A 23,201-nucleotide genomic window follows, 5' to 3' on the forward strand; every position below is an offset into this window, starting at 1 on the left:
GTCGGTACTAAATAATTCTATGTTAAAACACTACATTTAGATTTTTTTTTCGAAAGGTATCTGAACACATCACCTTTAACATCATATGTTCAGTGTTGGAACGTATCTAATATTCCACTACTTGTGCTTTGACATTAAAATTAATTATTTAAAAATATGAAACCACCACATCGTAAGTTTACAGTTGGTAGAATCCGATGTCCTTCGCTTGGTGAATGAGGAGCTGAAGGCCGCGGCTGGTGTAAACAGAAGGTATTATTTTAGATATTAATATTATATATTATATTCATTATTCTTTTTTGGTCGAGTCAGTGAATTTTAATGTGTTTATCGTACTAAAAATACAGTAACTAGTGCAGTTTAGAAATAATCCTTAACTACACCTTGAAACATATTGCTAAGGCTAACTAGCTGACAGGCTAGCTAGCCAAGTGCCTCTCTCTAGGATACCAAAAGTTTGTGATGAACGATCTGCAGACTTACTGGATATTTAGTATTCAGCTTCATATATATAGCTGTAATGTAATGCATGGCCACCATATAATAACTGAAGTGACCGTGGTCTGTTCTTTGACATAGCTTGATGTGCATTTAAGCTTTGCCTGTCAAACCTCATTGAAGTGCATAAAGAAATGTTGTAACACATTGTTAAGGTGTACACATTCTTATAATCTAAAGTAGGCGTTTAAAGACAGTTGTTGTGCTAATTGTGCAAACAAATGTCTGTCATTTTTAGTCGAGAACATTAGCTGATTTCGTTTTCTAGAAGTTTTTTGCAGGTCCTCTAAATCTGTGAACATGGGCTACCCCCGGAATACTACATGTTGCTAAAGATTACAACGTCTCTTTCAATGGTTGGGACTCGCAGCATGATCAAAATAATGATGGTGGCACGATACAGATATAGTGTTATGAAAAAGCATTCTCCCTTTCCTTTTTTGAGTATTTGTTTCAGATCAAACAAATTTTAACATTAGACAAAGATAACCCGAGTAAATGCAAAATCTAAATCTGTGTAACTAAATGGAAAAAAGTGGAATTAAAAGATGAAAGGTGTTGTTGCATTCATTATTACTTTTAATAAGTCACTTCAGTAATAAGTGATCTGATTTCCTACACTTTTAACAGTATTTCCCCTAATTTTATTTTAGTTAACTTTTACCCTTATTCATTTGAGAACCTCATTTAAAATCATGAATTAATAACTGATTTGTTTATTTAACAGTGGAATCTGTGATGCCAGTGTATCAATGGTGTATCTTAAAAGAAAGCAATAAGATATTGCTATATTAGTATTTAGCCTTTCAGATAGCTTAAACAGAGATCAGACTTTTCAGCAATAGTGGTAAATGTTCTTGTATCATTTATGCTTGTGCTTTCCTGCATCCATTTTTCTTATTATACAAATATGAATGTCCAACTGCAATCATAAGTTTAATTTGGGAGTATAAAACCCATGCTGTTTTTCCTTTTTTTAGGTAGGAACCATGGTGAACTTGGCAGCCTTTGCCCGCCAGTACTGGGCACACATATTTGTCCCCACGGGCTTTGTCATTGGATGGTACCTTGACAAGCAACAGGACCAGAAGTTGACAGCTTTCAGAAACAAGAGTGCTTTGTACGGAAGGTAAGAACAAGTGACTGTTCACCAAATAAAAACAAAACAAATCCCTCAGGTTATTCTTGAATTTAAAGACTAACTACTATGTTGAATTCATGGTGATGTTTGTCACTGTGTACACAATAGCCCATGGTCTGGAGTTATTAGTTCAGTGCATGGATATTTTCAATTTGGCAAAGTTATAAATACATGAAATCTGCAATTTCATAAAAAATCCACCTGTAAATATTTGAAACACATAAGATGACGCAGAATAATGACAATTAGTTTAATACATCCTGTGTTTGTGTTTTATCTTGTCTATTTTGGTGTATTTAGGCCAAAATATGATGCAATGCTGAATGCAATAAAGACCCCTTACAGATATGCAGGCTCAATTAATAAGCAACTGCCTTCTATATCTATGCAAATCCACTTTAATAGATTTCCATATAACACTTTTTGTTTCTAATGTAGTAATACACTTTTCCACTTTCAGCCAATAACTCCAGTAGTGATCTTCTGGTGTAAAACTGTGCTCATACATCATTCTGCGCTGTGAAAGCCAAACATCTTACAAAACTTCAAATTTTTCTTCTTTTTATAGGGAACTGAAGCCTGGAGAGGAGGTGACCTGGAGGTAGACTGCTCTCTACTTGAAAGCCTGTGTCGTGTGGTGTGAACGAATGGGTGTCCTCAAATCACAATATTTAAGAAGACTCCTGTACCTCTGTTTTTGAGTTGTATCAACCAATAATAAAGATGCCATTAATTAAAATCATTTGGTACTTGTTAATGATTCTGGTTGTACAAGACCAAAAATTATATATAAATTTTTTTTTATTTTTAGTTGAACAGCAAAATCACAAATGCATTATCCATTTCCAGTTGAGCTAATGAAGGCTACTTGGAGCAGACATGTTCTCCACTGAAGATCTTATTTTGTATAAAGTGATTTGATCTCTTCATGCAGTCACCATGGTGGAAGAATCTAGTGCTACACTGGTTCTGCAGTGTGGATAATCCCCTTCTCAAAAAGTAGTTCAGCCAAAGCAATCTGGGGAAAAAGTAAGGGGAAAAACATGAGGATCAACCACTAATGACAAACACATAACCAAATAAGTGATTTCACTGTGCAGAAACCTTGTTTATACAGGTACCCATCTAAAACACTGAAGATAAGCTGCCCCATATGAGACACCTTCCAACAACATAAAACTACACAGAGTGTGTGAAGGTAATAATTACCCTGTCCTGCGCAGATTCACATGGGAGGCTTCCTACTGTCACAAAGCCGGGATATGAATGGATCAGAAACTCGACAGCATCTGTGTACTAAGAGGAAAAACAAGTCAACCCCGTCATTAGCACAGTTTACGAGACCTGACAAACACATCTGCCAATGTTTACCTCTGGTTTTATTTCAAAACTCTTGAGCTCCTCTTTGTGGTAAACTCTAGAGTTGTCAGTGGTGTAGTAAAGATGAACGGCATCTCCGTCATTGCATAACCTGGCAGTAAAGATTTACAAGACAAATGACAATGACACTTTTCTGCTTTAATTGGTAGCCTTAACATGTAGTCAATAAAAAAATCTGTGTTACCGGGCACACTGAGCACGTAGAATTCTGATTTGAGTCTGTGTAATGATATGTACACCCACATCCTTTACTTGTCCACCTTCCCACCTCGTAGGTGCTCCTTGTACACTGGTGACCAGTTCATCTGTGGGTGATGGCATGAATTAGAATCAAAAGCAATATCGTGACATTATGCATCTCACTGAAAAAAGAAACTAATGCAACAATTACAGCTCTCTCCATCACATACCTGGAGTGAGAGCGGGAGGAAGGCAGTCATGAATGAAGTCTTTAGCCTTCTGATCAACAGCAGCATCTACTGGTGCGTAATTTGTTAGCCTCTTCATCAGATTATCAATTCGAGAGAAGAACTTTGCCCTGCGCGGGTCTTCCTACACAAGGATAAGTTTTATCTTTAGCTAGTAATTGGGAGTAAACGAAGACAACACCTGAAAAGTTGGTAAAAATCACTTCATTAAATACCTTGTCGGAATTCTGTACTCCCATGTACGTCAGGTAGTCCAGAGGTAAACCCCGTCTGAACTCCACGTCCTCCTCCATTGCTACTTCCAATGCTGCTGGGACCAGCTGAAAAAAAGAGCAGTAAATTCTGAATACCCTTTTGTAAGTTTAACTGTCTTAGGCAATCCTTAGGTTAAGAAAGAAAGGTGATGTATGAACCATCAGCAAAATACTCTCCACCAGAGATCATTAGTATCATCTGTCAGCAGGAAAGACTGCTTTGGTTATTATTCTTCACCTGCAATGCAAAACCACTTCATGCTGGATGCAAGATTTATACCCTTCTGCTAACTACTGGCACACGTTTCAGAGTTCGGCCGTTGTCTTCATCTGCATGCACCACAGGGGGAAACAGGGAGGGTTTTCTACCTTTTGCAGCAGATCTCCCCAGCTGTTCTTCTGGTAAGAGGAGATGGTGATGTGCAGAGAGTGTGCGTCTGGTAGGCAGTTGCCTTGATGGATAAAACCTCGAGGGAAGTAGATGAGATCTCCGGCTTCTACCACCACATCTAGGATCGGCTTACCAATGTCTGCCTGGTCGAAGTTTGCTGAAGAGAAATCACAAAGCAGACACCTCTGAGAAATCTATGCCAGCATTAATTATATTTATTTATAATTCTGTTTTTCAAGCAAGAGAGGCTATTTTATTTCCACAAATCAGTAATTTATCATTTGTAAGTGACACCACAAGACATGAAATATTTCTTTTTCTGCCCTCCTTCATCAAACCCACTCCACCATCATTCTCTTACTTTTAATTACAAGTGCTTTTTACAAAGTACCCATTCCCCTGCTGCCCCAGGATCCCACGAGGTTCAGACCCAGAGGCATCAAATAATTATGCTAACAAAACGCAACCGTTAAAAACTACTAAGAGGATTAGTTGTTGTTGTTTTTTTTACTCACGACTCGAAAGCACAGGCAAGACCTCATCGTCTGATCTAAAAGAAAAGGAAAAAAAGAGAAAACGAAAGAGTAAAAAAAAAAAATATATATATAAAAATACCAGATATAGCAAAAATTAAACAAATTAAAACCCACATATGCAAATTGACTTTATTATTGTTTTAATTCGTCTGAAGGTTCAATAAACACCCCAGTTTCACAAAAATGAGAATTTTCTGGCAATTATTTTATGGTTCAGGCTTCACTGGGTTCAATCAACACTGATTTGGATGCTTAAGTAGTTTTGTATAAAACTTTAGTCCATCATGACCCACATACTATAAATAAGTCTGTTATGCAAGTTTGCTGATTTAAAACATTTGCAGAGATTTACTAATGCAATGACATCGCATAATGTACACGCAGTGTGTTTGATATATTATTCTGGATTTATTATTATGCACTATTAATTCAGCAACAGCATGACTTTAAAATTGTGGTGCTCTTTTTTGAAAGTTTCCCCGCTGTTTTTCACCTTGGGCTGTACACTCGCCAGCGTTTCTTCCCCTCCAGCTGAACCACAAAGGCTTCAATGTCATCATAATGTGGAGCAAATCCTTGTGTGCCAGGTGGTGTCAGGTATCTGGTTGAAGAAAACACACACACATCAAGACCAAAACAAATGGAGTATTCCCCAATGTGACCGATTTTTGCTCCAAATACTAACATATTGGCTCCCGCCATGCTGCCAAACTGCTCTTGGAGGATGGACAGCACGTTCCACACCGTGGAGGAGAAAGCCTGAGGATTCAGCATGCGGAGGGAGCAGCCACTCTGGGAATTGAGACACCAAGATGACTACTAATCTGCAGCACAGAGCAGATGGCGCACTGATACAGCTAATGGAATGACTTCTATCATGCAGCAATGAAAAATATTCAAATTAAAATATTACTTAGTACATAAATATACATCTGATTTTTCTCTTAATGAAGGTGGTCCCGGAAAATATGAAAATGAGGATAAGCTTTAATGATCCCCACAGAGAAAGTGAATGCAGCTAATTTGCATCAAAGGGCCCAATTATTAGGAAAGTAATCAGGACATTAAAAATGCAGAAATCACTGTAATCTTGCTTTAGACATAATCATAAATCAGCAGCCTGCAGCACTGTGTCCCCACCTCATAGAAGTCCCACGCAGTGTATGGGAGCACTCTCCCTGGAGGATTGTGAGTCTCTCTCTTGCCATTAGTGTAACTTGTGACATCCAGGTTCACTCCATACTGAACATCTTCCTTTAATATTAAAAAGTCAACAAATATTCAGGACTTTTATTCCTTATTTATACTAACAAATATGACCAAACTGCTCTGGACGATTATTAATCTGCACAATTAGACCAGGGTTGTCTCTAATTTTACATGGCGGCCACATACTGTCGACCAGTGAAACGCCCCTTTCTATCAGTGTAAAGAAGTTTAACTAAACACTTAATCCCCGAGATATCTTAATTACTTTGGTAATGTGAATGGCTGTGGCGGAGGTCTTCATCAATAGGAAAAGCTGTAAAACTTCAGAAAAATACAGTTAAAAGTCCAAAATTTATCTCCCACTTCACGTGTTCCAAAACTGTCCAGTGGACCAGATTTGCCTTTGACGGGCCAAATTGACATTCCCGAATTAGAGGTTTAAAAAAGGTGCCAGTTTGGTTAAAACATTTGTGAGACTTCCAGTAACAGATTACAATCCTTAAAAGTGCCAATAAATCCTGCCATCCATCATGTCCCCTGATAAACACAGATGGGGAGATTATGTCTTCTGTTTATCCACCCATTCTCCAAAAATTTCAAATGCTTGGTTCCACTTGCCCCTTCCCCTGACTCACCTGGTGCTAATTCAATGTTTTGAAAAAGAAAAAGAAAAAAACATATCCATTTTTAACTAAGTTTAAGACTTAGTTTCAGGTTTCTTACCTCTCTGAAAATGCGATCGAGCTCTGCTGTAGAGAACAGTCCCTTGTAGTAATCAGGATTCTTACGTTGGACAAAGATGGGCTTTTTTTCCCATGTTTCCCTGAGGAAAGAGGGAAATGTATCAATACCCAAGGCCTGTACTAAGAAGCATGATTTAGGTTAGTTGGTTAACCCTGGGTTTTGAATATTACAGCAGCAGTTCATTTCTCAGACAGGTCACTTATGCTGCAGACCTAACCTGCTCCAGAGCAGATTATGTTCAAGAATGAAGATCAACATGTATAAAAATCACTGGCTAATGGCCAATCAGGTCTCTGGAAAATGATATCAGGATGTTTTTTGTTTGTTTTTTTTAAGTTATTTGTAGCTATAAATACAAAATCTCCTCTCAGTAAGAGAGGAGATTAGTAAGAGAGGAGATTTACTGTCAGTAAAGGTTGAAAAAATAAAATATATATATTACTTTATATAAAAAGAGCTTCGAGAAAGAATGCCAGCTGTTTGTACCTGAAAAACATCTTGTCAGGAATGGGGGTGATGAGCCACTGGAACAGCTTGCTCGCTCTCTCCCTGCTGTTGTTGATTTTTGTCAGGTCTGCCAGCAGAGTCTCGAGAGGCTCAGCGCTCACACACTCCACCGTCACCTGATTCTGACAAATACACACCCTATTAGGCCTTATACGTTTTTGAAATTCAAAAGATATTAAACCTCTATCTTTACATTAGCAGGTAAACACACTCACGTGCGAAACTTCCTTCTGATTCTCCTCTTTTTGTGACGGCTTGAGAAGCTTCTTTCGCATCTTCTTCCTCTCAGCTTTCGCTTGAACTTTGACTTTGAGCTTAAAGGCTGCATTGTCCTTTTTCTTCTTCTTCTTAACTTCCACCTATAAAAACACAGAGGTTAAAACAATGCCCAGAAGACAGAAGTGTGCAGATAAAGAGGAGAGGGCTGGAGTCATTGCTGCTCCTCGTGCAGCTGTCAATCAGACACTCAGTCTTTGGTTTTAAGTGTGTGTACCTGCACTGAAGGCTTCTTAGCCGGAGGAGGCTGGTCCGGTTTTAAATTCTGATACAAGGCAAAAGCTGACATGTGTTTGCTCTCCATTTCACACCCGATGTACCACCAACCCACGACTTCTACACATGCTTCTGTGCGCTCCTTCTTCTTCTTCTACGAATGTTGTGTCGATTTGTTCTCTAATGGACTCTTTACCGCCACCTACAGACGTGTGCTTGATTTGACCTCATTCAATTATTTCTCTTCTTCTCCTTGTTCTTTTTCTTCTTAAGTAAGCAAACCAGTGTGAATTTAAAATGATTAAAACAATTTATTCTAAAAGAATGTTTTGTTGTACAGCAACATGATGGCAGGAAAATAATATTTTTTTTTTACCAAAAACAAAAAGGTTTTCCCAAAAGATAATGAAGCAACAGAGAAAGGCTAATGGTTTTAATTTATTTTTTACTACTTTCTTCATTGTTGATAGATACTGAAGACATCAAATATATGAAAAATATATGCAAAATATATGGAATTATGCAGCAAAGACAAAATTGATTAGTAACTCAAGCAGAGGCGGAGGCAGACATTCGAAACACCCAGGGCTTAGCCCTAAAGGGTAGTATCCATGTGGGATTTTTTGGGGGGGGGGTTAGAAATGACTGAAAGATTAATAGGCTGTGTTTTGAGTTTTGTTAAAAAAAAGAATGACTTCATATAGGGAAAAATACATATCACATATGCAGGACACCTTAAACTAGTTTTTTAATTAAGCAGTAAGGCAGAACAAAATCAGGGCTGTATCAAGACATGAGGACTAAACCCCAATTCAACCAGACCCAGAACTGATCCGGAATTAAAACAGGACTACTTTAGGACTTAACCAAGACAGAACCAGAATCAGAACTAGATGATAGTAGCACTAAAATCATCATAGACCTGCACTACACTTATTTTTTAATTCTACCAAAGTACGCTATTTAGATTCAGAAAAGTTTATATAATTATTTAGCCTTGTTGTGCAAACAAGCCTGCATAACTTAATAAATATAGAATTTGAAAACTAACAAACCTAAAAAGAAACACTAGGTACGAGATACATGAGTACCTATGATACGGTGATACTTTTAGTGAACAACCATTTGACTAACATGTGTCTCACCTGCTCTCTGTTCCTCTCTCTCTCTCTCTGTTCCTCTCTCTCTCTCTCTCTCTGTTCCCCTCTCTCTCTCTCTCTGTTCCTCTCTTTCACTCTTTGTGCTGACAATCAAGCCAAACACCAACATCATCAAATATACAGTGGAAACCAGATATTTACACACTCTTCAGATAAAAACACAAACACTTTTTTAATTGTAACATCAAATCAGACTAAATGTTTATTTTTTTTAGATTGATAAATATAAAAAACATATTTGTTAACTTTAAGAGTAAACAGAGAAACTATCTGTATTTCTTAATTGTAAATGGCACCAAACGTATTCAAAATTGAGCCACACTTATGGAGCTCCACAATTCTTTTCCTGGTGTTTTGGTTGATATCTCTTGATTTTCCCATGACAAAGAAACAGGCTCTGTGTTTTGCCTTATATGCATCCACAGGTGTGCCACCAATTTACTCACATGGACTCTACTAACCTATCAGAAGCTTCTTCAGCTCAGAATGGAATCATCTGGAGTTTTCTTATTAATTAACAATAAACTTAGTGTACATGTACTCCTAAATTTGATGAAAGTGATAAAAAAAATAGACATCTCTGTCTCTCTTTATTCTGACATTTAACTAATTCAAAAGATATTTCAATATTTATTTATCCAAAACAAAACAAGTTTACTCTAAATTGATGTTGTACAGTAAAAAATGTTCTTGTGTTTTCCATAAAGTGTATGTAAATATCTGGTTTAAACTGTGAATATACTGCTGTGTATTGAAATTCCTCTTGTTTTGCATAGAAATATACTGAACAACATACAAAGCATAATATATAAAATAACATCTACCTGAGTTTTTTCTTTGAAAGAAGCCCCTTATGTCCATTCTTGTATATCAGTACATTACTGAAACCGATTTATTTAGCCGTGGAGGGTAACAACTGAAAATATGAAATAAACACACATGTAAGGTAAGACTCTCTAAACAAACAGTGTTGTTGTTGTTCGGCTTTTCATTTTGCCATTTGTTGATTCACTTGAAGAACAAGTAACGTAATATGGGTCAAGTGATCAGTTTGACATCAATCTTTTGTGATACACCGTCATATTTATATTATTTGTACAGTACGAATGATTTGCTTTGGTATCTGGTCAAACTTCACTTCTCCTCCGTCTGCCTTGGCTCCGTTTCTCCAACAGCGCACTCCTAGGCAGCGGCTCCCCCCGCCGCTCGCTCAGTCGCTTAGTGTCTGAGCTCGGATCATACCAATATTAGGGGGGATTTACGCACAGTCGTAAATTCCCACAGTGTGCACTATGTGCTTCGAATATTATGTGTAGTTTTTGTTTTATACAGTTGTCAGCCAGGCATCTAACTATGAAAAAAATACACTTCAAAAGACCCCGGGCTTCTGAAAAAACAACCCGGGCTTAAGCCCAGTATGCCACCCCCCCGCTCCGCCACTGAACTCAAGTATGTCTTTTATTTTAGATTCCTCAAAGTAGCCAACCTTTGCTTGGTTGACTTCTCTCATTGAGCTTCATGATGTAGTCACCTGGAATGGTTTTCACTTCATAGTTGGGCCTTTTCACCCGCTTCGGATGTTATCATTCCATTCAGTGGGCGTTATTAGGAAAAATCAATCCCATAGATATGGGCCAGTATGGGCCTTCTACACCTGCTAGTTTGTTCAGAAGCCTTCTCGGGGTTCATTTGTGGAATTTCTTGCCTTTTTAATGGAGTTGGGACCATCAGTTCTGTTGTGCAGAAGTCAGATTGGTACACAGCTGACAGTCCTTATTTGACTTTATGTTACCTTAAATAAATAGACCCACATTAAAGGCTCAATTAGGTAATGGACAAATTCACATACAACAGTGATAAAATATCTTAATAAAAAATTAAACAAGAAAAAGAATGAAGGCAAATAATTGCTAATTAATGAACTCGTCAGTTGAACAATTAATTAACTATAGGCCAACTATAGCCAACTATAAGCCACTTTACAGTTCACCTGTTAGAAGACATCTGTTTTTTTATGGTCCATAATGCCGGCACCAGGTGGCGCAGTTTCACTGCATTTCCAGCGTTTGACGGCACCGTAGCATCAACACAGTTTCCCATAATGCTTTGCTGCGTGCGGTCGGTGCTGTTTGTCCAGCCGTCGCTCCAACAGTGCAGCTTTTAATGGTGCTGGAAGCGGTGCGAGATGAAAATGCTGCAACACCGCAGGCTTGTCCCGAGACTGTAGACCTGCAGATTCAGCACACGGAGATTTCTGCGGTGTGTCAGACATTCTGGGCGCCTTTCACTCAGTTTTTTACGACATCTTGGACTCCTCTATCCCGGTGAGTTGTAGCCGCTGAAGCTAACATCAGTCTGCCAGTGTAGTACAGAGCAAATGCGTTTTGTTGTGACCACTGCTGGCTAGCACGCTAGCTAATTGGAGAGATGAGATTTGTAGCCCCTTGTGTGGTTCCCTGCAATCCCCTGGCCATCTTTAATATGTCCTCTCGTCCTCGTTGGTTCCTAGATGTGAATTTTCAAAGTCCCGAAAGGTAGTTGAGTGGATTTCTGCTAGTCGTGAGTGTGTTTTGCTTTGATCTCGGCACACAGCCGGTGTAGTCGAGGCTTTGCTGTAATGTTGTCTGAATATGACCCACCTGGGCTGGACTGAAAATTTATCGATCTTTAATATTTGAACCCCCGTTTTTTTTTTTTTATTGTCACCTGCAAAACCTGCGCCACTTTTATGGCGTGTAGACTGTCACAAATGTCGCTGCCAGTTCAACGTCGAACTGCTTGTCAGTCGTGATAATTCATATTCATGTTACATGTTAATACACTGACGACAGTTTCAGCATCTCACCGTTTACACACCAATAATAAATGATAATTTGCTTTTATAATAGGCAGTCAATTGTAATGACATTTTTTAGTTTTAACACAACGATTGGAAAAGTTTAAAAATGGCTTTAAGTCATGGACTGCATCTTAACCACTTAATCAGTTGGCTTTTTTTCTCCTTTTTTGATATTATTTTCAGTGACTTTATCTCCCGGCTGTTCCACCCCATTATCTAATATTGATTCCCATAATATGAGTAATGTGCTGCCTTGTGTTTTTTGACTAAACTCAGCATTCATTACTCAGTTGCCATCTATCATCTCGTTTATTTAAACGAGGGTAGACTGAAAATTACGTAAACTCACCAAATAACCACAAACTGAGCTAAAAACAAACAAACTGGACGTTATATTTTAAGACTGAGTGCACACAGCTTTCTATAAGCAGTGAGTGAGTTTTCCAGAGTATTGTCTTACACTCTGTGGGATCTTCTTTTGTTACACCTTTCTAGTACCAGGTTGGACCCGCCTTTGCTTTCTGAACTCTTAATTCTTTGTGGCATGGATTGAACAAGGTGATGGAAACATTCATGAGACATTTCGGTCCTTATTGAAGTGATAGCATCACACAGTTACTGCAGATTTGTCGACTGCACATGTGGGGGTCATTTGAGTACAGTAAATTCGTTGTTGCGTTTAAGCACTTTGAGATGATTTGATCTATGTAGCAAGTCTGTTATCCTGCCGGAGGGCAGGGATGGACACTGTGAGCAACAATACTCTGGTATGCTGTGGCATGTAAACGATGATCTGTTGGTACTGAGGCAACCAGAGTGTGACAGTGTTCCATTATACAACCAGCAGCATGAACCATTTATAAAAGGCAGAAAAGATCCAAGCTTTCATGTTGTTTACTAGGGCTGGACTATGTCATACCGTTCACGGTAATACCGGTGTAATTTTGGGCAACGATAGGAAAATGAAATATCGCGATAGAATATGGGTAAAACGCGCATGCGCAGTGCCTATGTTTACATACGCACATGGCGGCGACGCAGAATGAGAAGAGCGAAAGTGGATCGTTAAATGAAACGGATGAACCAGAGTGTGTTTGTAAAAATGCTGCAACTTCAGTGGTGTGGAACTGGTTTAGCTTTCGTCCGTCAGATACATAACAAAGCACTATTTTTGGTAGACCATGCTAGCGGGCCGTCGTTATTACCGTGTTGTTTGGAAAATAGGGCACACTTAAAATCAATCCTTTGATTTTTCTGAAAATCGTCAGTGCCCCTTATAATCCCGTGTGCCTTATGTATGAATTCTGGTTGTGTTTACTGACCTCGAAACGATTTTATGTGGTACACGGCGCTCGAAAATCTGTCAAATGTTTCACTAAGACTTTGCTAAGCTACGAAGCCGCACCGCTTGATGGATTGTCGGAGCATTACGGCTATCGTAGGCAGGAGCCTCGCGGAGTGATACGTACTGTGCTTCAACATAATATTACTGTATTGTGTGTGTATAACCTCTTTTTAAGGTTTGTGGATATTCTACATGGTTTTGCTGAGGATATGTCGGCCAATTTCCACTGGAAATGCCTTTTGGTTAAACTGTCAGCAAGGAATTTGCATTTGCACTGTTAAATTTTTATATAACTTTAATGCACATAAAAAAACAGCTGCTTGTTTAAGTGAAAATACATTGATGGGGTTTTTTGCACTAATAAAGTTGTGGAGTTGTAAAGTATTTTGTCTAGTGTCAATTATATCGTCAGTTATATCGTTATCGCAAATTTTCAAATGTATATCGTGATAAATATTTTTGGTCATATCGCCCTGCTCTATTGTTTACTCCAAATTTTGACTCTATCACCTGAATATCACAGCAGAAATGGAGACCAGGACCAGGTAATGTTTTCCCAATCAGAGGATTGGAAAAAATTATTTAAATAACCCATTTAGATGCTTGGTTTGAAGTTCAGCGTGTCTAAATGTCTAAATGCAACGAGGTGCTGTCGTGTAATTAGCCAGTTAGATATTTGCATTTATGAGTGGTTGTACCTAATGAAGTGGCCAGTGAGTGTAAGTTCACTCTGAGTGAGCTCTTTGCAGATGAGGAATATGAAGCCCTGTAGCTGATATTAAGGCAAGGCTTGGCATGTTTTAGGGAAGCCTTAGGTTTCTGCCTGGAGCAATGCTTTTAAAGCATGTTTCTATAACCAGCGAACCAGTTTTCACTCACATGTCTTTGCCCAAGGTCTCCACTTAATAGCTGCTGTATCAGAGTTGTAGAGCTGTAGCTGTGAGGTTAATTCATTTGTGCCTTTAAGGAATTGCATTATCAGATTATACCTTTTGTTTACTTTTACGTTTAAGTCAGTAGATCATATTTAAGAGACAAATGAGTTTGAGTACATGTTATATTTGTACTTGACACTTGGTGAAAGCTGCTGAATACACTCTGATTCTGAAAGAGGAGTGCAGGGAAATTGGCTTCTGTGAACACTGCACCTGGAGCTTATGTACTTTCCCCTATCTTAAAACCAATATTGATAATCGTGTCTGTATTTGTCATGTGTTATTAGAGTTCTGTCTGAGACTGGGCAGCAGTTTCTTCCTATCCAGTTAGTGCCGGTGTCTGATGTTATCACAGGAAGTGTTTTTATTTGCAGGAATTCTTCCATCTCTTGATGTTTTGCTTGCTGTGCTGAGATATGAACAAGAGCAGGTTGTTAAAGTGTTTGCGTCATGACAATAAACAAAAGAGACTTGTGTTTTTGTGATGATGCAGCACAAAATCTATCATAGAGCATGCCAATAAAGATCTGTCCAAAAGCTGAAATATCACCAAACAGCTGTTTGTGTGGTTAGAAATTTCCACACTTTCACCTTTCTTTCACAAGACACACCAGTGTTAAAACTAGCATTTCCCAAAAGGTACAATATGCTTGCTAATATCCTATTCTTGTTAAACACATACCTGAGGTGCACATTATTAAATTTTATCATGTCTAGTGGCCATTCAAGTGAAAAATTAGCTGTGTTACATCAGTATATTATATGCTATAGGATTAATAGTTATATAGGAGCTTCAGGGAAGTACTTACTGCTTATGAACGGTGGGAGTCACCTTGTAGATGAAAATATGAGGCTCTGGATTTGAAGTCAGTTTTTTTTTGGCATGGGATTCTGTTTGGCTTAGAAGTGAATATGCTTGATTTGAAACCAAATGCATTCCAAAACAACCACATCTGGCAGAATCCTACTGTATGAGAACCAGTATAACCAGGTTCCAGACTGGTCAGTACTGAAATATTGATAAGCACCTGGACAACCACAGTCGTTATCGATGTTTATGCCAATGCTGGTCAGCTAGTCATAATGAAGCTGTTTACATTCTTTGCACTCTATTCAGGGCTGGCAGGGCAAAATATTCATAAATGTTAAATTACTTCACATTTTAATGAAAGTACACCTCTGTGCAATACACTGTATGCAAATAGGTAGTTGTATGTAGGCAGGGTAACTCCAGCAGCCTCAGGAAACGCACATGTGACCTTCCTTAAAGCAGTGCAGTGTCTTTGGTTGCTCTAAAAGCAGCAAAGTGGTTGCACTACCAGAGTGAGGTTTCCTGGCCCTGATGCTGATGGGATTTTCCAAACTAACAAGGTGACACTTGTTATTTTTAAAATAAGTCTGTAGTTACTCACTTGGGACATAGTGTTTGTAATTATTAGTACTTAGATGAGCAGCAGCCTCGGCTTTGTCACTGGAAGAGGTCAGACACCCAAATTGGGCAGCAAGGTGCTGCATTGGTTTGCAGTCATTTCACAGCAAGGAGGCCCATGGCTCAAATTATCTGATCTTGATAGAGTTTGCTTGTTCTCCCTGTGGCTGCATGGGTTTTGTCCAGATACTCATGCTTCCATCCATATCCAAAGACATTGATGTTAAATTAATTTTGTACTGGCCATGGATGTGAGGTAGATGAAGGGCTTAAGTACAAAGAGTAAAGTGCTGTATGACTGTAGACTGATATGTGGTCAGTAAGACTAGAAAGCACTGTATGAATGAGCATCCAACCCATTCTCCCCTGGCCTGTCTCCAAGTTTGTTGTAAAAGCCAAGTTCATTTTGGTACAGTATCCTCTTCCTGGTGTGAGCTGCACTGACAGTGAGGAGTAACTGATTTTGGTTTGCTCATGAATGTTCAGATGTTTATTATTATGATGTCGCCTGTGTAGGCAGCTGGACTTAATTTATAAGTTCAATACTCCCCATCAGCTGTTAGAACTGAAGAAGCTTATTGGATGAGAGGTGAAACATCTTCAGGAATTTAAAAAAAAGGAATCCATTTGCCTTCAGCTCAGCCACTTGAGACCATCCCCATGTTACACAGCTAATTAAATCACATGAATAATTCTTGAATTCTGTTAAGGTGTCTCTGTTTCTCAGCTTCAGACTGCTAGGTATCTCCTTGCCAGCTCACTGAGATTCTCACACCTGTGCTTTTCTGACTGCTATCGCAGGCCAAAATATCTAAATATCTGCTGTGAAATGGCCCAGTTGTTATTTTCTCACTGACTGTGATGAAGAGAAAAGTGGTCAGAATTTGGCTTGATTGCCCGTGATGATAATTGTACCGTGGAAGGAGATGGAGGTGCTTCTTTATGGCAGTCCTGATTTGTTTTTTACCACACTAGAGTGAGAGAGTTCGGCTGTGGTTTTTGAACACTGAAGACATTAATTGCCTCGTCTTTGTGATGAGGGCCTGGATGAATCATCAAATGGAGCTTCTGCCTCTTGACTTGGATTCTATCAAACTATTCTGCTCTTGTCAGAGAAAGTGCAGAGGTTTAGAGCTATTTGAGTAACTGACTGGTCACACTATGGAGGAGTGAGCTCTACTATTCTGCATCATCCTCTAAATCTGCTTTAAACGGCAGGAAAAGTTAGGCAACATAAACCATGGACAGCTTGTTCCATTTGTTTATTGAAACACAGAAGAATGGTTTCTTTGCACTAGAAGAGAGAAGTAAATGTTTTGAGTGAAGCTTCTGACAAAAACAGATGCAGCGGCTCAGAAAATGAGAAAAGAGCAGAATGACAGGCCTGCTTTTACTTAGCAAACAGCAGCTCTTCATGCACCGCCTGCAAGCAGTAGGATTTCTCGGCTCACTCATCTCCAATAATACTACAGTCACACTAGGGAAAACAGTAGTTTGGGACTTTGACATGATCAAAATTACTTCAACAAATAAAGCACAATAAACTTGTGATCTTTTTGCCTTTTAAATGGTTGTTTTGAAGACGGGTAGGGCAAGGCTGTGACTACTTGCAGTCAGTTCCCGTCCTTAGAGCGACTATGAGGCTTCAGGATGGAGATTAAACTGAGTCGGTGTGCTGGAGAGGATTTGTAGCAGCTTTTGGAAATTGGAAATAGTTTTATAGAAACCAGTTATCATTAAATTTGAACAAATATAAATGTTTAAATTATTTTTTAAATTTGTTTAGATCTGTCTTATACTGATTGTCATCGGCTTTTCATGTTGTCTGTCAAAACATGGATGTAATGAGTTCTGTTGACTTTATATTGACCATGTTTCAAAACACTATGTAGGAAGGTTTTCCATGATAATTGCTTTAAGCATTTTATCGCCCAGCTCCATAAAAAGCTTTACTTCAAACATTTATATAAACTTAAAAAAATCCTAATTAGGATCATTAATGATGTAGGATTTAGAGACCACACGATATTCTGTTTTCAAGTAAAAAACTATGAAGATCATGGATTTCAAAAAATGTAAAACTGCACAAGTTTTGTGTAAAGTCAGATATAAAATGCAACTAGGAAATGTACAGAGGAGGGTTTTTTTGGACAGAGGGAGACTATAACCCGAAGGGTAAGCTAAACGTCAAGACACCTAATGCACAAACAATAGTGGAAACCTTCTTTTTTTCATTTGTGGAGAGAATAGTTTCCCATCTGTTTCTGTCTATCTCTCTGTCTGTTTATCTATCTATTGAATATAAATGTTGAGGGGAAGTCAAGGTGAAGATTGTAAGTTGCTAGACTGTGGAGCATGGGGTAAGGATTATGAAGTGATTTATAAGTGTGCATAATTGAATGGGTCAGGTTGGCAATTACATGCAATCTGTTTGTGGTAATACGATGATAAATTGAAATTGGTTGCTGTCTACATACACAGAAATTCACTTGAACTACTTGCCTTTACAGTTCAGGCAGATCCTCATAGATTTGAAACAGAAATGATGAAATTCTGCCACACATGGTTACAAAGTTGCTGCAAGATTGCAAATTACCTGCAAATTCACCTTGCCAGTTGGCAGCTAGTGAGCTGAGTCCTCTATTATAAAGTGTTGTGGTGTTAATGAGCCAACACTTTGCAATCAATCTGTCTGTTTAGAAATTAAATGGTAGTTATTTGCCAACCTTCACTGATCTGTTTGAGAGTGATTGTCATTGCTCAGAGTTATTCTCTACAAGATACGCAGAGAAGTCACCAAACTGGAGCACTGGGAGAGATGTCACCACTTTCAGGGATTAAATGAAGCTGCCAGGGAAGACTGTGGATCACAAGTCCCCAAAATTCGTAGTTTCAGTGAGCATTTGGTTGCTGCAACAATTGTCAGTTGGTTGGCAAATGTGAAAAATTTCATTGTGAGAAACCATCCGTTGTTCAAGTTGCTTGGAGGTTGCCTTGCTATATTTTACTTTAGCTTGACTGAGCAACAAGCAACGTGTCTTTAAATGGGAAAACAGTTTTGTGCACACCTAGTGGACCTTAGTGCATTTCACTGCTAACCTTAAGGTACTGTAAGAGCCACGTGTGACTGAAGCAGTTGAAAATAACTGCTTTATTGCAAAAGTTGATTGTCAGTCTGAAAGACATTTCCTTCACTTTTTAATACATTTGATTTAAACACGTGGTAAGATTTTTCCTTTTTTCTTTTTGATCAGTGTAGCCTTAGAGTTCAGCCCATTGTGAGGCTGAGTAGTCATTAACAGCATGACTTAAAGTAGTGTGAAAGCTCTACATTGACGCTCAGGTGCAGTCTCTTTTGGGGTGGTACACTGCAATAATTTACCCTTGTCAAGGGGCTAATCACCCTGGCTCCCCTCCCACAATCCATCAGTGTCTGGAGGATGAGGCTTGCGGGCTTCTGGCAGCTGTTGTCAGGCTGAGTCAATCTGTTATGGTCTACGCCAGCCTGCACGGGAAGGGGGAGAGAAAGAGCTCTCGGGAGGACACGGCAAGCGGGGCTGCTGCCACTGCTATGGCAAGATAACAGGAGGAGTTATATGTTGAGAGGGCAGGATTTTACTATTTGTGTGCTAAATTTTGCTGTGTTATCTGCTGACTGTTCTGTCTGGAAAGTATTCATAGGGGAGAGTCAGGTTTGAGCATGTATGACTTTGTGAGGACCTGCCTTGACATTAGGTTTAGCTGTTTTTATGTATAGCCCTTTATTGTTGGGGTTGTGTTTTAACTGTTGACCTTCAGTTCAGACATGTCTTTCATTAAACACTTAATTGATAATTGATGATATAATAATATAAACGGTTGGTAGCTGGTGCCTGTGTTATGTAAGTGTATCTGTCCCTGGTTCATTGCAATGTTAAGCTATTCTGCTGGTGTGAAATTTATCAGTTGAAAAATAATATACTTCTTGTAACTCTAGCATAGTGCATCACAAAAAGACAGCACCAGTCTCTGTTTAAGAACAAAGCATATCCCTAATTTACAGTCTAACAGTGCCAATAATTTCCAGGGTTTAACTCAAAGCTGCAGCTGTTTTGACATAAACAGCTTCCATGTCTTAAAATGAATTGTCAGTGGTGTAATATATTTACGCCAACATTGTCAAAGAGAAATGTGCCGAAATTGGTTATATTCAGGGAGCAAAGACAGTACTCAGTGGATTTAAATCAGTTTTGAGTTTCAGCCAGACATAGGCTATTTTTCTATGTGATTATTGCGGCTTACAAACTAGTCCTATTTATGGCTTTAGCCCAATTGTTGATATTGGAGGCCTGGCACAGAGTGGTGTTGATGCTGGGAGAGAGAACTGGCAGAGACCTCACAATAAGACTCAGTCGTCAAAGCAAATATTTGGAGGCATACTTCCATTTGTAGTCTGTTCAGAGTGGATGGCTGTCCACAACTTTGCGAGGGCAGACTGAGAGGGAGAAATCTTTCAAATCGTGTTGGTGGATGTAACGCTACACTTACAAAATAGCCAAAGGTCACGATCAAATGATGCAGCAGGGGCTTGCAGGCATCAATGAAAACTAAATGAGGGTTAAAGAATGGCCTTTTTTAAGGTAGATGTTAAAGAAGCAGAGGTGTGATTACTACTGCAGTAATGATTTTGTTTTATCTATGTTTGCCACACACCAGGACGCCTGCATAGATTTCTTGTTAGTGCATGATAAATTTTAATTTTGCAGTGAAAAAGATTTAAAAAATATCTGATTATGGCAGAACTTTAAAAGCATGTAGCGCGTGATAATGTAAGAGCAGCTTTTGGTCAAAGGAATGACAGATGATCTGCAGATCCTCTGCTGACAGCTGCCCATCGCCACATGGAGATCCCTTAGATTAAGTCAATGATATTGATCCCTCTCTGTGACTTAGAGTCATTATGCAGCTTAAAAAATATTGTCACAACATTTTTGTTCATATTGATCAGTATTGATAATTTTTACTGGGAATGCACCCATTGGATATTTGTATGGGATATTGGCCTGATGCTGACAACGTGCTGATCTGTTCAATTCAATTCTTTTTTTCTTTTTTTTTCATTTAATTTATTTGTGCCTGCTTGTCTTCTCAGTTCTCCAGCCTGTAGCTCAGAAATCAGTCTCAGAATGCTATGTTCCCTAAAGGGTATAACGAGGCGCGGCACACATGGCAAACCACGGCAGGAGAAGGACTCATCAAATAACTATTCCAATTATTTAGGATGATACATTTTTTTGCCCTTAACTGTTTCTGTGATCATTATAATTTTTTTAAAACGATAATGTTTTATCAGATTACGCCATATTGTGTTGTATAATGAAAAGTCTTCCTAAATATAAAACACGACATCAGTACAGTTAAATCTGAGATCATAAAATACAGCTGTAGTTGCAGTTATAACAAAATTATTTATGATGCACTTGGGTCGTATTTAATCAGTGTTGCTCTAAAGTGACTGCTCCAAGAAGAGGATGTGTTATTTAGTTAAGTGCCTGTTGCCTCGACCCCTCTCTCCTTGTGGCTCTTCCTCGCCTCCTCCACTTGCATCTCTGGTGGGAGGTGCTAAGGCGAGAAGAGGAATTGAGGATGGGTGGTTTGGGAAATTGAAGAGGGCGGTATATTGTTCTGTGTTTACTTTGCCGCATGACAGCAGCAGCTAGCAGGACAGCTAATGTAGCATGAAGGAAGCTAATGGCAAAGACGCAGCAATTGGGGAGTTATTCAATAATTGAAGGACTTCAACGAGATGATGCTTTAGGTTCTCTCTCTCTAGCCATTCCCTTTGGTCAAAGACACATAAGGTAGAAGCTAGAGGGACAGAGGTTTGGTGTAACACCTGTTTGGGAAACTTTATTTGCGCTAAGAGTAACATAAAGGTTTATTAGTCAGTGCAATCTCTTACCGTGTTTGTGTGAGAGAGAAGGTGCAGAAAAAGAAGAAACCTGCGTCTGCAAAAAACATTAGTAAGCAGAAGCCTATGGACTCACCTTGATTTAAGAATTTTACAGGATTAGTCCAAAAAATTAGGCATATTAAGTAAATTTGTCAAAAATTTGTCATATTTTATATTGCCTTAAATTTAAAGGATTGATTTCAAGTGTATTAGTTTAATACTATTTTTAGATTCGTGTTCGATATCAGTAGATGCCTGTAATCAAAGCGTCTGTGTTGGTTTGAAATGGAAAAACTTGGATTGGTGCAGCAATTATAATTACTGCTTCCATTTGTTACTATGAATGATGCCGGAACTGCGCTGATAATAATGTAAACATAATGTGTTTGTGTGGTGTCAGCTCACAACGGTACTGTTGACTTCTATAAGCTTATCAGAGAATTGGATGGTATTCTGCTTGAGTTTATAAAGATATCTATCTGTTGTTTGACATTAGCATTGCAAAGGCCTATTATTAAAGAACTGTTCAGTTATTTTTATTGTAAATAATACAGGTCTTTGCTTCTCTGGAACGATAAAGGTAAATAAAAACAAACAAATGATGTATAAGCTCACTTTATTACATAAACTAGTTTATTTTTATAGTTTCAAGTTTTCAAGTTTTATTGTCATGTTTTCCAGTACAATGAAATTCTTGCTTGTCAGGTGTTTATTGGCAGTGGGGTGGATTACTAACAGACCATACTCCATGATTTTAAATATCAATATAACAACTACAAACCTGATACAATTGGCATCAGTTTGGGTTTATGTTTATTGGACAAATTAACTGAAAGGAAGTTCAAACAAAATCATCTCTGCTTCTTCACCTACTTTCTCTACTTGTTAACAGGATAAAAGTAGGTCTGCTGTATCTGTGTTGAGACAAACTAATTAAAAAGTAACAAAGTTGAAGCCAACTGTGAATAATTGCATTCGGTTATATATACATAACCACAAAGTCTTCAAAGATGCAAGGCTAAAGATAGTCAAGCAGGGAGCAGAGATCACACATAGCCAAAGGACTCAAAGCACTCTGGGAATAATAAAGCCAGAACGTAACACAACCCATAGAAATTAATGCACAGAGGAAAGCTGATGGGACGTGTGGAGACTAGATATATTTTGTCAGGTTGCACAGAGAACTTGTCAGGATTGGGAGATGGGAAAGGAATACCAAATGGGATGCTATAATTTAATAAGGAAAGTAATTTTTTAAGCTTGTCAGGCATCTCTTCTTAAGGTTAGCATAAAGACCCCACCCCCTAGACACAATCAGGCATTCACGTCAGCAGCCGAACTCTTGCCAGACTTGTCTAAATGTAAAAATAAAATAATTAATGCTGGGAAGTAGTTTAACTCATTCAGCCGTATTTGTTGCTTCATGTTTAATCCACAGACATTAATGGTGTTGGTCTTATAAGTGAGTTTAACTTCAGTAAGAAAGAAAGCATAATCCACAAAATGCTTTTTTTTTTAAAAGTCCTATAATATATTCAGCATACATAGAGAAAATCGGGATTTGGAGCTCCCTGTGCTTTGGTGTATGTTACACAGCTTTACTTTAGATGTTGCTTCTTTGAGGAAAAAGAGGGTTTTTTGACACACCAGAGCCTCTGCGGCAGTGAACTTGACATGTGTTCAATCAGAGAAGCAGTTTCCACTCTGGAATACAGAAAAACTCTTCATTTTCTCTGCCCTCATTCTTCTTCCTGCCTCGGACGAGCTGTTGTAACACAGAGCGACTGAACTTCTTGTAGATGTGACGGCTGGATTCATTTTGCTCCAGATAAAGTGTGATAAGAGCCGAAGCGACTAATTGGGGTCGACCATGCCTTTCAAAATTGTGACATCTGGGCTTGTGAAATGTCCTAAGATGGTAATTAATGAGATGAACACTTATTTTATTATAAATCTGCATAGCTTTAACAGGAAATGGATA

At 38.6% G+C, this 23,201-nt stretch overlaps 2 protein-coding genes and 1 long non-coding RNA gene across 4 annotated transcripts in view; 2 read left to right on the forward strand and 1 right to left on the reverse strand.

Moving 5' to 3' along the window:
* The first annotated feature begins 191 nt into the window (after positions 1-191).
* Positions 192-2,378, forward strand: LOC100694334 (uncharacterized). The gene is made up of 3 exons (XR_001224507.1): positions 192-252; positions 1,479-1,627; positions 2,208-2,378. It is a non-coding gene; the product is annotated as an uncharacterized LOC100694334 (long non-coding RNA).
* A 44-nt stretch (positions 2,379-2,422) lies between these two features.
* Positions 2,423-7,763, reverse strand: riox1 (ribosomal oxygenase 1). Of its 2 annotated transcripts, none has more exons than XM_003446348.5 (15): positions 7,582-7,763; positions 7,304-7,447; positions 7,068-7,204; positions 6,561-6,660; positions 5,769-5,882; positions 5,314-5,420; positions 5,122-5,229; positions 4,608-4,642; positions 4,071-4,249; positions 3,663-3,767; positions 3,430-3,571; positions 3,204-3,324; positions 3,011-3,110; positions 2,849-2,935; positions 2,423-2,657 (listed from the first exon to the last, which is right to left on the reverse strand). In XM_003446348.5, the coding sequence occupies exons 1-15, from the start codon at positions 7,666-7,668 to the stop codon at positions 2,598-2,600; spliced, it is 1,626 nt and encodes a 541-aa protein (XP_003446396.1). In that variant the 5' UTR covers positions 7,669-7,763; the 3' UTR covers positions 2,423-2,597. The 2 variants fall into 2 exon arrangements, with proteins under 2 accessions (XP_003446396.1, XP_005475059.1); XM_005475002.4 differs by having other exon boundaries at positions 7,068-7,210.
* A 3,059-nt stretch (positions 7,764-10,822) lies between these two features.
* The window catches only part of extl3 (exostosin-like glycosyltransferase 3), a 40,191-nt gene continuing 27,812 nt past the window's right edge, over positions 10,823-23,201 (forward strand). The window contains exon 1 of the mRNA XM_003446282.5: positions 10,823-11,064. The gene's annotated coding sequence lies outside the window, so the exon portion shown is untranslated. The remainder of the gene's footprint in view (positions 11,065-23,201) is intronic.

The sequence above is a fragment of the Oreochromis niloticus genome, linkage group LG15, assembly GCF_001858045.2.
Source record: "Oreochromis niloticus isolate F11D_XX linkage group LG15, O_niloticus_UMD_NMBU, whole genome shotgun sequence".
Lineage (NCBI taxonomy): Eukaryota > Metazoa > Chordata > Actinopteri > Cichliformes > Cichlidae > Oreochromis > Oreochromis niloticus.